The sequence below is a fragment of the Staurois parvus genome, unplaced genomic scaffold (assembly GCF_062004578.1).
Source record: "Staurois parvus isolate SC_StPar_1 unplaced genomic scaffold, SC_StPar_1.0 ptg000473l, whole genome shotgun sequence".
Classification (NCBI taxonomy): Eukaryota; Metazoa; Chordata; class Amphibia; order Anura; family Ranidae; genus Staurois; species Staurois parvus.
The window spans coordinates 2,177,783-2,196,428 of NW_028318269.1; the positions used below are offsets into that span (position 1 = coordinate 2,177,783).

General features: G+C 41.6%; 1 protein-coding gene across 1 annotated transcript in view; it reads left to right on the forward strand.

Annotated features, from left to right (window-relative positions):
• The window catches only part of LOC149452426 (septin-9-like), a 443,799-nt gene that overhangs the window by 90,588 nt on the left and 334,565 nt on the right, over positions 1–18,646 (forward strand). The window contains exon 2 of the mRNA XM_089689406.1: positions 4,612–4,671. Within this exon, the coding sequence (XP_089545532.1) occupies positions 4,612–4,671 (60 nt within the window). The remainder of the gene's footprint in view (positions 1–4,611; positions 4,672–18,646) is intronic.

Below are 18,646 nucleotides of genomic sequence, written 5' to 3' on the forward strand. Positions count from 1 at the left end.
TAAATCCAATACCACCGGAAAGCTACACTGTAGATCAGAAAGATACAACAGCATATTGTCCGTGTATAAGAACACTCTTGCCTTCAATGGGCCCACCAGGATACCTCTTATCAAAGGGGAAGTAAGGAGAATCTCTGCCAAAGGTTCAATAGCGAGGGCGAACAGCAGGGGTGAGAGCGGACACCCCTGCCGAGAGCCCCTCTGTATAGGGAAGGGAGAAGAGATACAATCTTTAATCCTTACATGTGCCTGGGGTTGAGTGTATAAGATCTTCACTCATGTAATAAAAGTGTCTCTGACCCCAAATGTCCACAGCACCTGTAATACATATGGCCATTCTATGGTGTCGAACACCTTGTGAGTATCTAAGGCCATCAGGACTCTAGAGACACTCGAGGGATTGGGTACCTGCAAAGTAGTGAACAGCTTCCACAGATTATTTGGGTGGATTTACCAGGAATAAAACAAGTCTGGCCCGATTTTACCAGGGAGGATACAATAGAGTTTAATAGAGTGGCAATGATTTTGGAGAGGATTTTAAAATCAGTGTTGATCAAAGATATTGGGCGGAATCAGTGCAATTACTGCCTCCAACATAGAAGCCGGTAGGGCTTTTGCTTCCAAAATAGATTTATAAAGGATGTATAAGTGGGGCACTAAATACTCCTTATGAGCTATATACCACTCAATTGGCACTCCATCCAGTCCTGGGGTTTTATGTTTAGAAAATGCCCTAGTGTTTTTTCAATTTCCACCGTAGTGATAGGGCTGTCCAGATATTCTTTGTCCGGTAATGATAGAGAGGGGAGATATATCTGGGTTGGACGCCCTAATGTATAATAGGTTCGGGAAGTATACAATTCAGTAGAGAATTGCAAAAGGGCTTCTAAAATGTGATTAGAGGACGTCTGAAGAACACCAATACCAGTAATCAAATATTCTGTGGATAGTGAAGAATTCATGAACAGGTTTATCCAGATAAGCCAATAATTTGCCGTTCTTGTCCCCTTTTCCAAAAATATGTTGTATGCTGATAAAGCAAGCTTTTCCATGTCTTATCAGTGAGTGCTAAGGCATATGATCTTTGTGCAGCTTGCCACTGTGGGTAATGTGAAGGGGTGGAATCAGAGGTATATTGGGATTCCAAATCAGAGACGGTTTGCGAAAGGATAGACAATTTGTAATTGCTAGCCTGTTTAAGGTCATGTCATGTAAGAACCTCTCATAACTGCCTTAAAGGCATCCCATTTGACACTTTCAGAGACCTTCTGATCATTTTTCTGCCAATAAAGTTTCATCTCATCACATCATTTATATAGGACTATAGAAGCCTGAAAGCCAAAAAGGGTTCATACGCCAAGTATGCAGGCCATAGGGAAGGGGTGGAGGGGTGTCACCTGAAGTTGTAACGCCAAAGGGGCATGGCCAGAGATTGTTTCAGGTAAATAATGAGTATCCAAAACTCTACTCAATGTGTTCAATTTGGTAAAGAACATGTTGTGCCTGGACAGAATCTTTTGACACTGAATATCAGGGTGTCTCCAGCTCCATATTTTGATCAATTTATAGCTGTCTGCCCAATCTCCCAATGCAGTAGACGGGGAACAAGTGCCCCCTAACCTATCTAGAGCAGTATATAAAATATTATTAAAGTCACCAGGTATGACGAGTACTCCCTTAGCAATCTGAAACATTCTGTGAGTACACTGCAGCAATCTTGTAAAATCAAAAGGAGGCTCAAATACAGTTTAGTTCCACTTTAATTTGCCAGGTTTGGATCTAACTTAGATTAATGCGATTAATTTGACACTGGATATTTACAAAGTTTTTGTATTTTGCTTGGCACAGTTGTGTGCTATTCCATTTAATTTGCTGCAATTCAGTCTCTTTTCTTGGCCTTCCCCAGCTAGCTAGGAGGGGGGTGTCACAAAATATAACCCCCCATATAACAGCATTGCAAGGGTATATATTCATCCATTTCTGGGTATATAAAGAGCTAAACACATCTCCATGCTGCATTGCTGTTTAACCCCTTCACACCTAAGGGTAAAACAAATCTTGAAGCCTTAGTAAAAGTTTACAATGTTGACATGTGTTAGTAAAACCGTACATATCATCACAACTACTTTGTACATCCAGGTGAATTATACCTGTTTTTTTTGGTGGTAAATGGTAATGGATATCTCCTGATTTCTTTTTTATTAACAAAGGAAAACTGGCCCAAAATAGTAAAAAAAAATCATTTTTTTAATTTAGCTGTGTGTTTCTTGTTACTACCATAACCTACCACCAAAGAACAGCCCAAAATACATTTTCCAGCTCTCGATGATTGCAGCGATACCATATATATGTATGTTATTTGTTGTTTGTACCTGTACTACAGCGCAGAAACAATAATGCGCATTTATTTTTTTTTGTTTGTTACCTAAAACACACTGACACTGATACCAATAAAAAAAAATCCTGACCTTTGATCTTGACCTTTGACCCTGACCTTGACCCAAACACTAACCCTGGCACTGAACTAGATCAAACCTTGATCTAGACATTTTTTCTTTATTTTTTTCTTTTCTTTTTTTAATATTTATCTTTTTTTTTTTTCCTACAGTTATTATTATTATTATACAGTATTTATAAAGCACCAATGGTTCGCTCAGCGCTGTACATTACAAAGCGGGACAGAACATGTGACAGAACAATACCAATACAATGCAAAACATGAGGGGATTGAGGGCCCTGCTCTTTCGAGCTTACAATCTAGGAGATATTATTATACAGGATTTATATAGCGTCAACGGTTTGCTCAGCGCTTTACATTATAGTGGGAGACAATACAGTAACAATACAGTTCAATACAAGAGGGATTAGAGGGCCCTGCTCCTTGGAGCTTACAATCTAGGAGTTTTTTTTGTTCTCTCTACAAGGAGATAGAGAGATACAATGTATCTCTCTCCTCCAATCAGAGAGAAAAAAAAAACAAGGGGAGCGGGCTTCACAGTGACTGATCACTGTGATAGCCAGTCAGAGGCTATCACAGCGATCATGTGACCCGGAATTGGGAGTCCCGGGTCCCGATCGTTAGAACGAAACCCAGGGCTCTCAGTGACACCCCGGTCTTTGTGCTGGGAGCGCGATATGCGGCACGCTCCCAGCACAAAGACAGGTATGCAAATATGCTGCCCCACAGAAAAAAGCCCAGTTCTGTGAGGCCGCATATTTGTGTGACGTCGGCAGGAAGGGGTTAAGGCCTCCACCACTATTCACAGTGCTTCTCATTCTTACATACCACCATGTGTTTTACTAGGTAGATATCACATTGTTCATTGATAAAACTTGCTGTTAGTGTTAGCTGTCACTCATTCATATTGTCACCTCTGATTTTGGTAGCAAGACCATGGCAATATACAAAGGCAGACAGTGTTAGTTACACAGGCATCAGAGTAGGGAGCAAAATATGAATTTAAGTTAGGAGATAAGGAGGGTAATTAACTGCTTGGTTTCTGTGGCCAAACACTCCTGAGCACAGATCTTCAAGTGTTTTTTTTATCTTTACAAAACTGGGTTGCAGCTTCACAAATGAAGTAGAAAAAAAGCTTAGTAAATTCAGCAGAAGCAAGTAACATTTAGATTTTTATTAAACTGAAAGACAACAACTGGGCTGCAAGATGAGACAGGAAAGAACGTAACTAAGGTGGGAGAGTACATGTGACGCCACGTATATCCGTTGAGCCCTCTGGAGATCTAGACGACTTAGTAATGAAACGTCAGTGTGGAGAGTGCCAACCTGATCTCCCTGATCACCACATTGCGCTAATCCCAACACCCAACGTGCTGACTAACCATAGTATTGAAACATTCAATCCTATTAGATCCACTGTCCATCATTTTTGTGTCACAAGTGAGAGACTACAAGCTGCACAACTCCATCTTCACCATCAGGAGCTCTGGTGAAGGCCAGGCACTCTCAGGTGTTGCCCTTTACAGTAAATATTTGCCACCCACTCGTGACAAAATTGTCAATCTTTGTTCAGGTTATCTTTGTAAGTAGCAGGTCTTTTGTTTAAATGTTCAGCGCTGCACCAATATTTATTTTTTGTTGTTTAGAGGTATTGTGGTTTACCTTTTAGTGTGTTCAGCTGCTTACTCTATCATTCAGATTTAGCGTTCGCTTTATTTTATCATTTTCATGAGGATTAATAGTTTGTTGTCAACCTGAGTAGACAAGCCTGTTTCATGCCAGCATGCTGTAGAGAAGGATTTTTGCTGTCTGTGGGGAAGCAGTGGCCTCTCTGCAGAGGTCCATGATGTCACTTGCTAAGTTAGACCTACAGTAAACCTCTGCAATCAGCAAAGCCTAGGCTTTTTACTGATTGGAGAGCTGTAGCTCTAAATCAGCAAAGGGATGTGCTGGACCTCTGCAGAGAGACAACGACCTCCACACAGACAGCAATAGTCCCTTTCCAAAGAATGCATGTGGGGGGCAACCTGCTTTGTGAAGAAAATAAACTGTAAACCTTTTCAGTTGGGCTTTAAGTTAAGAAGTCATAATATATTTTAGCACTTACGATAGCGCAGCATTTTATAATCTGTTAAATGACTTTGTTCCTTTAGGTGTCACAAGGACAACAAGTGGACGACTACGTAAATTCAGCAACGATGTGACCAGCCCGAGTAAGTACTGGGTTGATTTTTAAAATAAATCTGTTTAAACTACCGCAAATTCATTGGATTATTAAGTATTGATTGGAAATTAAATATAAGAATTAATGGACAGATAACTGAGCAGTACTTGAATCTTAGTATACTGTATATTGATTTATTCATACTGTGGGCATAGCTTGAATTTGGGGCCACTGGTGGTTTACCAGGTTCTCTTGTGCTTTGTCTTGGTTCAGTGGAAACCTTTTGGTTCCCTTTGACAGACCTCACCATAACCTGCCCACCTATATTTTCATGTTAGTTCCCAAGCCCTACTCCATAGAAGTCATTTATTTATTACAGGTACTTATATAGCACCATCAATTTACATATATATTGTACATTCACATCAGTCCCTAACCCTCAAGGGGCGTACAATCTAAGGTCACTAACTCACAGTCATACATACACATACTAGGGCCAATTTAGACAGGAGCCAACTAACCTACCAGCATGTCTTTGGAGTATGGGAGGAAACCAGAGTACCTGGAAGAAACCCATGCAGGCACAGGGAGAACATGCAAATTCTAGGCTGGTGTTGCCATGATTGGGATTTGAACCAATGACCCTAGTACTGCCAGGTGGAAGTGATAACCATTTAGCCACTGTGCTTAGGGGTATATTTACCACAAGGCAAACACGGCACTTGCCTAGGGTGGCATTTTTCAGGGGGGCAGCACCTCCCTCCAGAAGAAGGGATGAAATAAGGGACATGCGCATGATGGAAACCAAGTGGGATCAGAGAGAGGCTGCAGGCTGCTTGATGGGGTATGTAGAGCCTGGCTCACATTCCCAGGGATGTCCGGAGCTGTGAAAATGAGTGTCTCTCTAACGCTGCGGGGGGATGGGGGATAGTGGAAGGCTCTCCCAGGTGGGGGGCAGGGGTGTTGTTGGTAAATGTCAGGCTCTCTCCACGGTAGGGAGAAGGGAGGGTTGTATTGGTTGGTGTCTGTGGGGGCAGATGATTTTTGTGTTGCCTAGGGCAACACAAAACCTAAATACACCACTGACTGTGCTGCCCGAGTCATTGCATCCTTTGTATCCATACACTGTACTGATAATGACCAAGCAGCCTGGAACAGCTAACTGTATTCAGCTTGGAATAAATGCCTGCATAATATCAATCTGTGTCTATGCTGTAAACCGTCTGGTTGTAAAATTGGCCAAGCAGCTTAAAAGAATGATTCCTATGGCTAAAATGAGGAATGAACCCTTTATATTGGGGGTTTGTGTTGGAAGTGAGACATGTCAATGCCCTCTGTCGTAGGAAGGTTTACTGTGCTTCTTAAATGTGGGTGTAATAGAGGACTGTGAATATACTTACTAGAATTTTACTGACGTTGGCCTCTTCTTTGCAGCATAACAGGAAAAACAAAGGGATCTGTTTATAAAACATTTGTTGCATGAATGGCAAATTTATTTGTGCAAGTTGAACTAAATGTCCCATATTTTTCTAAGAGATGAATGCGTGTATCGTCAGCTCCATCTACTGGCCAAAATGCAGGATAGTTTTCTGAAATACCTTGAGGAGAAAACTATACCGCATTTTGGCCAGTAGATGGAGCTGACAATACAGGAACTCTTCTATTGGGCGGCACAGTGGCTTAGTGGTTAGCATGTCTGCCTTGCAGTAAATGGGTCATGGGTTCGATTCCCGACGATGGCGCCTCCTGCATGGAGTTTGCATCTTCTCCCTGTGCTTGCATGGGTTTCCTCCGGGTGCTCCGGTTTCCTTCCAAAGACATGCTGGTAGGTTAATTTTATCCTCTCTAAAAATTGGCCATAATATTTATTTATTTATTTTAGGTACTTATATAGCGCTGTCAATTTACACAGCGCTTTACACATATATATGTGTATGTATGAATGTGAGTTACGGACCTTAGATTGTACACCCCTTGAGGGTTAGGGACTGATGTGAATGTTCAATATATATATATGTGTAAAGCGATGCATAAATTCACAGCGCTATATAAGTACCTGAAATAAATAAATATTGCAAAAAATACAGTGACATTTTGTTCAGCTTGCACGAATGCTTCTTATATTTGTGCAACAAATGTTTTAAAAATAGACCCCAGTTTTATTATTTACCTTTCTTCCTCAGTTCTTTCCTTACTTTTCGTTCTCTCTACTTTTGTCTACTATTTTAATGATATTATTTGTAGCACTCTGTTTATGGTGCAAATTGATCATAATCGATCAAAATGTGCTACCAGTGTATTCCTCTCATTACACATTATCGGTCGATTTTGTTGTTGGGTTGCTACACATTGTACTTGAATATACTGCTTCATTGCTTGATGTTCTACAACTCATCATGTTGGTGGGTTGTGTTTCCCGTCTTTTTGTATAATGTTTCTAAAAATCCTTAATAAACATATTGAAATATAAAAATAGACCCCCATAGTAATGTAACTAATATGTAAGTCAGAATTATTATTATTATTATACAGTATTTATATAGTGCCAAAGGGTATGCTCAGCACTGTACAGTAGCAAGGGGGACATAACATGAGACAAGACAGTAGCAATACACTACACGAGGGGTTCGAGGGCCCTGCTCTTTCGAGCTTACAATCTAGGAGGGAGGGGAAGGTGGCACAGGAGGAGATAGCTGTGGGGGATGGAGTGGTGGGTGGAGTGGAGGAGGTTAGTTGTTAGGTGAGGTCGGGTGTTAGGAGAGGTTGGGATAGGTTTCCCTGAAGAGGAGGGTTTTCAGGGTGCGCCTGAAGGTGAGGAGGGTAGGTGACATTCTGATAGATTGGGGTAGGGAGTTCCAGAGAATGGGGGAAGTCCTAGAGAAGTCCTGCAGGAGGTCCTGTGAGGAGCGGAGGGCACGGGTAGGGTAGTATTTGGGTATCAGGTCAGTTATGTAGTTTGGGGCGGCATTGTGAATGGCCTTGTAGGTCAGGGTTAGCAGCTTGAACTTGATGCGTTGGGCAATCGGGAGCCAATGAAGGGATTGGCAGAGGGGGGAGGCAGATGTGGAGCGCTTGGTGAGAGAATATTAACAATATGTGTTATACAAGGAGATCTTTCTGTGCTGCATTACGGTATATAGGCGGAGTGAAAGATATCCTTGTCTTTTATTAGTAGTAGAAACTTTAAAGCTCAATTCCAGATACAACATTCTTTTTATAATGTTGGGGGTTAGAACTTCTATAACACGTCTTGTGTGATAAATGCTGTCTGGTCCTTTGCTGAGGTTTAGTTTCACTTCTTGCTCTGTTGGTGTTCCCTGGACAGGAATTATTAGGAAATTTCCCCAGTGATGGCACAGACAACAGTGCAAATGTGACAGATATGCTAACCATTCCTCGCTTCATAAAAAACTCTTTAAATTAATGTTTCTGTCCCCATTGGAGAAATGTCCCCTTATTTCCTTTTTATCTTACACCCATGAAATAGACGGGAAGAGGAAATCTCCCAAAACAGAAAACAGACAGCAATTAAAAGTTTGAGTAGGGACTGGGTGTGCAAGGAGGAAAGCGCTAAAAGCAGAATGTATAAAGTCCAGATTTTATTTTTGTTAGGATTCCTATATAATCAAAAGCCAATGTCTTTCCAGGGGTTCAAAAGGCCCCCCAACATCAGAGCCTAGTACTGTTGAAAAATGTGTGTACTGGACTTATTGAGTTGAAGGGATCCTCAAGGGTAGTAAGCATGATCACTCCATGCCGGCTAAGCTGTAAAGAAACATTTAAGTTTACCTACACTTTAATCCTCTGAATTCTTTCAAATGACTGTTTATATGGTCAGACACCTGTACCCTAGACTCTAAGCCAACTGGCAAAAAGGAATGGCACCTAAGTGACTACCAATTATTATAAATGGTGGCTCCAGTGACCTATAGAGGGGGTTTAGGAAATAGGAGGGGGCAAGGCCAAGAGCAGCTTTCACTGATAAAATTGATATTATCATGTAACCTCAACTGGCAGTGTCTTTGGATCTGCTGACCATCATGACGTGTTTTTATTGAATCTGTCCTCTACATTTTACCATCCTATACTCAGTCTGCAATGCCAAAAGGTTTTACTTTTAGAACTATGGTTCACAGAAAATCTAAACTGAATGCAAGGCTTTCTGTAATTGAAGGAGGGGTGGATGGATCCTCATGATCACCTCTCCTCCAAACACGCAAAGCCTTGCATTTGGTGAAAAGAAGACACCTAGTCTTTTCTGAATGAAGGATGTGTACAATGAGCAACTTGCTATGATCGGTGTAGTACAGCTGGATCTACAAGTCTCAGCGCCGGACGTTCGGTGCTTACAGCACTGTGGGGGACTGAATGAAAGAAACAGTTTTACCGAAAGGAGCTACAGCCAAACGCGGGACACCCGTGATTCGAGGTAATTCATTTTTACACAACAAATGGACCAAAACATTTTTTTTCCCCGGAGTTCAGCTTTACACTCTTCCCACCCTATCTAAAACTTAATCAAAACTTTTTGGCTAGAGTTGGACTTTAATTCTCTTCTCATATTTATTGCTGCCAGGTCTATTCTGTTTTCTGGATAACTATCATAAATGTCTGGTTTTAGCCAGGATATTCTGACCTAGTGACTTATTCCAAGGCAAAGGGAGACTTCCAAGGTCGTAAGAAGTCCCCCAACTAAATATGGATTTTGGTGATTTAATATAACTCTCTGCAGGTGTAACAACAAAAAAATGGATTCTAGGCGTCTGCATTCGTCTGGTAATGTCAGGAGTATGCTGTGCTACTTGAATCGAGATGAACCCTTCCTGCCCTAATGTCCTGCAGCATGTTCTTGCATTTGGTTCAGTGTTGAATGGGTTAAATAGCAAGCACCCAATGTAATCCCTGCATTCTGGCCAAGGAGTTAGCAATGGAATAGTATAATTGCTAACAGGTACAGCAGGATCCCTCACTGTAACAATGTATTACACATTGGCAGACTGTGCAATGCTTTGGGCTGGATAACCAGCTTTTTTCAGAGAGGGGAGGGCTGCGTAGAATCCCATACAATAACATAATAGAATATGTACTCTGCAATTTTACATAAGGAAAGTATTGGATTAACACTAATGGGCATGGTAATGCATGGACCGGTTGATGTATGTAATTGGGGCACTGTTCTTTAATTGGCAGGCATGACTTTAAAGCCATCCTTTAGACAACAGGCCGGTTATAACTTTGCTGAGCTGGCGACAGGGATAAAAAGGTGGAGAATTGAGAGAGTGAAAGAAAAGAAGGAACGGGGAGGGGTGAGCAGAGGAAGATTAAGGACGGAGGATGGAGAGTTGGGAGAGAACGGGCTCGGAGAGAGGAGGAAGAATTGACATGAGAAAAGAAAGGTTGAAAGGAGGGCGAACGGTGACAATAGGCAACAGAATATAGCAAATATTGGTATATAAGAACTATAAAATGCACATATCATTTAGAGTAGGAGGAAGATCTGAGTAAGGAAATGTAGTAAAATGTTAGCAGATGGCAAGCTATGACACTGGTACCAATAATGCACTTTGGGGTTCATGAGTAGCAATGGGGATTTCCTTTTTGGTTTCAGGGTAATATGGAGACATTAACCTGAAAAACATATCTCTTTCCCTAGACAAAAAGGATTGTTTCTGTAGACACATTTAAAGTGGTTGCAAACCTCAGACTTGAAATATGAACAAAGCATATCCCTCTGTAGTGTGTACTTGTCTCATTCCAGAGCACTAAGTATCATTTCTCTCTGCTACTTCCTTCTTCTGCTATCCACGAGTCACTTCTGACAGGTTTTCCTGACACCAAGAGAAACATTAACCTGAAAAACATATCTGTTTCCCTAGATAAACAGGATTGTTTCTGTAGACACATTTAAAGTGGTTGCAAACCTCAGACATGAAATATGAACAAAGCAAATCCCTCTATAGTGTGTACTTGTCTCAATCCAGAGCACTAAGTGTCATTTCTCTCTGCTACTTCCTTCTTCTGCTATCCACGAGTCACTTCTGACAGGTTTTCCTGACACCAAGTGAAACATAAACCTGAAAAACATATCTGTTTCCCTAGACAAAAAGGATTGTTTCTGTAGACACATTTAAAGTGGTTGCAAACGTCAGACATGAAGTATGAACAAAGCAAATCCCTCTGTAGTGTGTACTTGTCTCAATCCAGAGGACTAAGTGTCATTTCTTTCTGCTACTTCCTTCTGCTATCCACATGAGTCACTTCTGACAAGCTTTCCTGACACCAAGAGAAAAAAGGTGACAAGGGAGGGACCTCCAGCAGATTGACAACCTCAGCTCTGTTCCTGTGTGCTGTGTGGAGGAGGGTGTGTCTCTTCCCTCCAATCAGCTCTCAAAACTCTCCTCATTGAGCATCTGCACAGTGTAATTTCAACTCCATGCCCCCTTTTATCTGAAGGGTCAGAAAATCTTTATAAATTCAGAGCTTTGAATGGATATAGAGAAGATAAGACTGCAGTTAGACAGGTACAATGTATGTAGGAGGATTTGTTTCATCTCTGTGTATCACCTAAAGGCTAGTCACTTCACTGGGTATATGAAAGGGTTTACAACCACTTTAAGGAACATATACTTTTTTTCTCCTCCAGCCTTTATGAAGAAGAGAGGAGTTAAATATAAGGACAAAGATAGCAACCTCAAGTTCTGACAGAGTAAGAAGGTATTCCAAGCATGTAGGGCAATGGGGTACCAGCTGGGAGCTGGCTCACATCCAGTGACAGGTACACGGGCTGTTGGCGACTGAGAGATTCAGGGCAGATAGATGGAGGAGGGGGCTGGAGAACAAATCTGAACAGTGAGAGTTGTTGAAAAGGGGATACATTCTGTATCATGAATATTAAACTGAGAAAAACAAGACGGGATGAGGTGATGAAAGAGAGTTAAGTCTGGAGCTGACCCTGGCGTGGAATGTTCGGAGGTCATATGAGGTGTGCCAGGGAGAAAGAAACTCAGAATAATGGAAGATTAACTCTTTACCCCACAGACACAGCTGCCATACGTAGCATCTTTGGAGGTTCCATAGGAGAAATTAAAACTGAACCGGGCATGTGATAGTTTACACCAGAATGTGGTGGGGAAGACCAACTGAATTTCTTTGAATGGGCTGAAATTACACTGCACCCAGATTGCATGTGTATCGCAGAAAAACACACATGGTGTCATGGTGTGAACTGGCCCCAAAGGGGCTCATTCGAACCATGCCCATTAAGCTGTATTGATCTGCATAGACCACCGCAGACTTGCTGCAAAGGCACATGAGAAACAATTGTTTTCTAAGCTCTTTGTTCATATCATGCATGTGTGGTGGTAGGCGCTGTGCAGACCCTCATTTCCATGGGTGTATGTAAGTGTTTGCCTGTGCAATGGCCCTGTGTTTCCCCACACAGGGATGAACAGCTGTTCCGTGCATCCCCGTGCAGGCAGTCCGATTCATCTCATTTGAGATGCAATAGCTGCTGTTCCCAGTTTGACAGCCTTGTTGGTGCATAGCCCCAGATACACCGGGGTTTATTTACTAAAGCTGGAGAGTCCAAAATCAGACTCCCTTCTGCATAGAAACCAATCAGCTTCTAACCTCAGCTTGTTCAATGAAGCTTTGGCAATGAAACCTGGAAGCTGATTGGTTTCTATGCAGAAGGGAGTCTGATTTTGGACTCTCCAGCTTTAGTAAATAAACCCCACCCTGTCTACATTCTGGGTTATGAACCCGCACTCACACTGCTGTCAAATGGGAGAAATGTGGCCCTTGCATGGGCATTTGCGTAAAGCAGAGCTAAAGTTCCACTGTTATATGCTGTGAGTGTAGCAAGTAGATGAATAAACCTCCCAGTAATGCTATTACTAGGCTGCAGCTAGAGGGAGCACAAATGATTTGTAGTGTGACTTTAGGAGACTAACAACCAATAAGCTCACATTAAACTCAGAACAAGCAAGTGAGCAACATGTTTTCTGTTCTCCTCTTGATACGGGTTAGTCACACTTGGTATATGCTATCTTTTGTGTTTGTTCTGACATTCACTTTCTCTCTTTAGTATTTTATATGTTAGTAACGGTAATGCTCTAACACAAATTGATGCGCTTTTCCATGTGGCCTGCGCTGCTACTTTATTGGAAGCAATTATATCTATAATGTGATCCATTTCTGTTTGTCACATTAAACTCAGAATGAGCAAGTGAGCAACGTGTTTTCTTTTCTCCTCTTGATACAGATACTGCAGGTTGCATCTTTGTCATACCTCACATTCAGATCACCGATAATCCTGTAACATGAGCAAGCAGGCTTTTAAATTTGTAAGAGACATGCAATGTCTCTTCGGCAATAAACTATATTTGCCTGCCTGCTCACAGCAATCCCTGGACTGTAAGCTGAGCTGCGCATGTGCAGCTCAGCTTACAGCGGCCTGTGTGCCAGAATGACAAGCTCTTGCGCATGCAGAGGAGTGACGTCATCCCTTGGCAGCCAATGAAAAGGCCCAAAAACCAGCACAGAGGAGAAGATGCCAGTGCCAGAGAGGGACCGTTGGAAAGGTGAGAATTAACCCTTTAGTTCCACTTTAAGTATGCCCGTGTGAACAAAGATTAAAAATGCAACAAAGTACTGCCTCTACATAACATACAGTGCTGCACATCCATTTTAACATGCCCTAATGGTTTTTACATAACTAGCCTTTTAGAAATCACATTTTATGACAGGTTGCCCCAGTATTTACACCTAACCCTTTTTTTGCCAACAGGAAGCAGTGCTTTAAAGGGGCCATAATGCCTGAGGCTGGAAGGAGGGGCTCCTGATCATGCCTCATATATGCATATTGCTGCCATAAAGGGGTTAAAGAGACAGTTCATTTACCCATTCAGTGCAAAGAGACAAGTTTATTGAAAAACAACTCCTCCCCCAACATTTCCATTTGATCCTCATTTTCCCCATGCTCCTCTGCCATGCCATCTGTTCATTGGAACTGAAAGCTCTAGCCATGTGTAAGCTCTGTGTCAGAGATGTCAGAGCTTACACAGGGTAATGACTTCATGAATGATTACCTTAAATTCATTTTCTCATTGAGGTATTTTAGAAAACTTTACCACATTTTGATCACTAAATGGAGCTGGCAATACCAGCATTACTCTCTCTTTTTTTTTATTATACAGCCTCGAGACCTCAGTTATGGGCTCAACAAGAAAAAGCACATTTAAGGATCCATTAATGAATACACAAATGCATTCTTTTTTATATCTTCCTGGAGTCCATCCTTAGATGTGTATAGAAGACTCGTATATAGCACTTCTTTGTCTAGTAGACTAGACAAGTAGTAGAGATTTTGTTTCATGGAGTTCAGAACTATACAAATGATATGTTCCAGCTCCAATTATAGCCTTCTTCTGGGATTCTGCAAACCATAAAGGATGTATGCTTGCGCCAGCTACAGGCTAATTTCAAATACAGCGTTTCATAAGTCAAAACTTGCTTTCATTCAAAATTTTCAAGATTTATCAACATGATGGTTGAACAAAAGCACAATTTTCCTACTAATCACTATATGGCGATTAAAAATAAAGAACAAATCTTTTTTGTTTAATATGTTGGTCTCATTACAGACTAAAAATTGCAAAGAAGTCTTTGGTGTTTTTTAACAGCCCAGTGTTGCAGGCTGATGGCTGATAATCACCCCACCAACTCTGCATGGGCTGTAGGATGACAATGAGAGCCGTATTATTACCTCTCTTCTGTATATCCTACCTGTTTCCATGGTAACAACAGAAGGAATTATCAGTTTGAGAACTCACTGCTTACTTTGTGCAAACTTGTTGCATAATATGAATTGTCACTTAGAAGCTGAACTCCAGGAAGACACAGAATACAGATATTTTATGATACATAATTAAATGTATTTTGTTATTGCAACATGTTATGTAAGTACCCGGATTTCACCTGGTACCAGGTCTTATAGACCATGTACAGCAGAGCTCTGACTGTGAGAGATAGAAGCAGCAAAAGCTGCCGGTCAACTGTGCTGCAGTGCGTGTGTGCTAAAAGATGCATGCTGATAGGAGAGCAGAGTGACAAGAAGGTGAACTCATCTGTGTGCTGTTTCTCCTTTTACTCTCGAATCACAGGCTGGGGGGTGAGACCTGAGAGCCGTCCGCTCTATAGCAGAAGTACTGCTACAGGGTGGCATGGGTGCGCAAAATCACATATATATACATATGCACACGAGCCACGCTGTCATTCACGGCCTCGGCTGTCAATCACTACTCGCCAGCACCCGGTGATTGCTTAGCATCTCCAAAGGGGGGGAGAACTGTTAGTAAACTAAACTGTTCTCTCGCCTGTCAACTCCAGCACACAGCCATGCAAAGCAGTGTGCTTACAGTGAAGAATACGCACAGCCCACTATGTAAAACAGCACACAGTTATCGCTTTGATCGCCCCACATGTTAACCCCCTCCTGCCCAGTGCCATTAGTACAGTGTCAGTGATTTTTATTAGCACTGATCACTGTATTGGTGTCACTGAGGATGTCAGTGACACCAACTCAGTTCCCCCCAGTTTCAGAATGCCCGCCGCAGTCCCGCAGCCCCACTATAAAGCGCTGATCACCACCATTATTATTAAAATAAAAATTAAAAAAAACCCAGTATGCATACTGCCATTTGTAAATGCTATAAATTTCACATAAATCAATTAATTTACACGTATTGGGATTTTTTTTCTAGCAAAGACATGTGGCAGAATACATTTTGTCCTAAATTTATGATGAAATTTGATTTTTTAAATTTTTTTACTGGACATGTTTAACAGCAAAAAGTCGAAAATATTGTTTTTTCTGAAAATTGTCAGTTTTTTTTTTTATAGCACAAAAAATAAAAACCGCACAGGCAATCAAATCCCACTGAAAGAAAGCTCTATTTGTGGGGGAAAAAAAGACATAAATTTAATTTGGGTGCAGCGCTGCATGACCGCGCAATTGTCAGTTAAAGTAACGCAGCGCCGTAACGCAAAAAATGGCCTGATTAGGAATTTGGGAAAATCCTCTGGAGGGCAAGTGGTTAAAGTGGAATTAAAGTCAGGAATACCGACCTGTACTTCATTAGTCCAACAGCCAGAAGATCCCTCGCTGGTGCTGACAACGTCTCCCCATCTTATTCAGGGTGCTGGTCTTCGAGCATCTTGATTGGCCAGTGTGCATGATGTCACTCTCACATTGGCCTGACACACTGGCACTGTGCTGGAAATGTAAACTGAGTTGCGCATACACATATATTGCAGGATCTCAAACAATCAGGTAAGTTTGTCTGTTTCTTCTGCCTGTAATTTTTTTATTTCTGACTTTAGTTCCACTTTAGGTTCAACAGAGGAAAAACAGGTCTCCTGCTCTGCCAGGTAGAGTGGTGCTGTGTAGCAGAGTTGTGTAAATCTCAGGACAGGATGGAAGGAAATACCTCTTTATATGGCATTCAGCTTTGCAAGAAAGAATGTAGACTAATAAGGGTAAAAAAATGTTGCCATTACCCATATATTGGGTTACTCGATAATCCCCCAGGGCACTTTTCCCTTCACCGTAGGTATAAGACAAAATTCCTGTTTTTGTTTTCAGATGTCTATGACACCTTAAATTAAGTTAGGGATGGTTCATATCGGAAAGCGCACGTGCATGTGTGCATTTTTGCACGTTTCCTCATGTTCCATTTATAGCAGCGCATTTGTTTCAATGGGCTACCAAACATACAGGAACACACAAAACATAAAGCAGGTGCAACTTTTACAAATCACACCATACTGCGGTACCATGCGGTTTGGTAGACACAAACACACCACATTTGCTAGATGCATTTGGGGTGCATTAGGAAATAATGGCACCCATACCAGTCTAGCAAGAGCAGCACATTCCCATGGGGTGCGGGAAATGCACACAGAAATGCTCTTTTCCCGCACCAAATTATGGTGTGGACAGGCCCTAAATGTTTGGTTTTTATGGTCAACAGCCTTCCTTTGCATGACTATTTTCCTTTTACTATAAAGCAACCCCTTGGTATAGAGCAACGTTAACCAAAGAGTTAAAATTTGATTTAATATGTGCAGTTTAGTTGTACACTGGAAGACTTCCAGCTTACACCATTCTCTGATGTGTTTTGAAGGCTAGAGGTTTGCAGCTGTAGTATGTGAAATATCAGTATGTGTTGCCAATTGAATATTGATCTACTGCAGGAGTTATGTTTGAGCCATACATAGAGCCTTTCCTACCACGTGGCAAGGCAAGAATGGTGTCATAGACAGCAAACCGCCGTCTGGGGTCAACTCAAGACAAGATTCTCAAGTCTTCTTGGCCCCCAGCTGTTTCCTGTCCTTATGACACCAGGGAAATAGGGTAGTGATGTAGAATCTCAATTTCTGCATTCATAAAGGTATCAGTCCACTTTGAACTTATATTTCAGTGTTTTGTAGAACCTGAACAGTTAATGCGTAAGTCCAGCCAAAAGGTTTTTTTTTTGTTTTAGTTTTGAATAGAGTGGGATAGGTTAGAATCTATATTACAAAAAATAAATATGTTGCACCATAATTTGAAATAATCAAAGGTGATATTCACAAAAAAATCTAACATTATCACTCTCCACAGAGAATTTTATGTATTTGCACATAAAATGTGCCCAGTGTTCTAAAAGGTGCCCAGAAAATGTGCCACATAAAATGAATATGTAGTTCTGCGCATTCTTCACACCATGCTTAAATATATCCTCCACAGAGAAATTGATGAATCCCGCCATCTTTTATGCCTACATGCTCACCTCCACAGATGGACCTGTATATACGAAGGTCTGTAGTGCTTTCCCCATTTGGGGATCAATCGTATTCACTCTCTGCCACCGATATCAATGATACTCCTCCTCATATGCACAAGGATGGTGGGACTTGAGATATAATTCTTCGCAAAAAATAAGGGTGTGCGGCCCCTTTAAGAAATTGGCCTCGCCACGTCCTCCGCTCTGCAACCAGACTCACAGGACATAGGGACCCCTCATAGTACACTATATCTTAAAACACTGTATTTCAATGAAAATTGCACTTACATAAGTTGAGAAATGCATGCATGTCAAAATGAGAGTGGGGCCGTGGCTACCACATCACTTCCATTATTGCCTGTCAATCACGCCACCCGGCCTGATTCTTCTGTGCGTATCGTCACAGTTATGTGATTTCCTCAGGAAGTGTCTCCTGTACCATACAAATCTGTGCTGTCAGAGGGGGGAAACAAAAGCAAATCTTTTTTTGCTTGTGCTGGCTGTAGCACCTCCCTAGGCTGAAACCCAATTTATGGATGTTCATATGGTTTAGCTACAGCACAGCACCAGTCATAGCCCCAATCAAAGTCCCCTCTTCTCTGTGTTAGTGTAGTAGATGTGTTGTAATGAAACCTTGTATAAGCAAAAAGAATAGATACCTACCACATCATCCTTGCAGCTATACTGTTCAAGATCTTCTCCATTCATGTGTGACTTCACATCTAATTTAGTATTTGCCCACTTCTGTCAACCATGATATCTCAGCAACCAAAGTAGCAGTTGAAACAGGACAAAGTTCAACATGCACTTTATCCCCTGGGGACAGGATGATCAACAGAGCTTTCTGTTGAGACTTTTTCTTCAAAGTAAATCTAACCAGTCAGTAAAATATCACAGCCATTTTAACAGGTAAAGCCCAGCTCTGAGCAAATAAAAGGTTATTCCTTGCAGTGGGGCTGTGCCCGTACTGCAAGGGTTAATTGCTTGTTTATGTCTACGTCAATAAAAAAAATAAAAATACTTACTATATCCAAAACTTCTCCCTGTGGCTGTACCAGTCCTTGCGCTCTAGTGGTCTAGGGTCCTGTTGTCATCAAGACCAGAGCAGGATCCATAGCCCTGCTCTAGAGGTGACGATGCTGAGGGACAGTCCATCACTGGATCCCCCTTGTGGTCCATGCTGCTGATTGTGCTCCA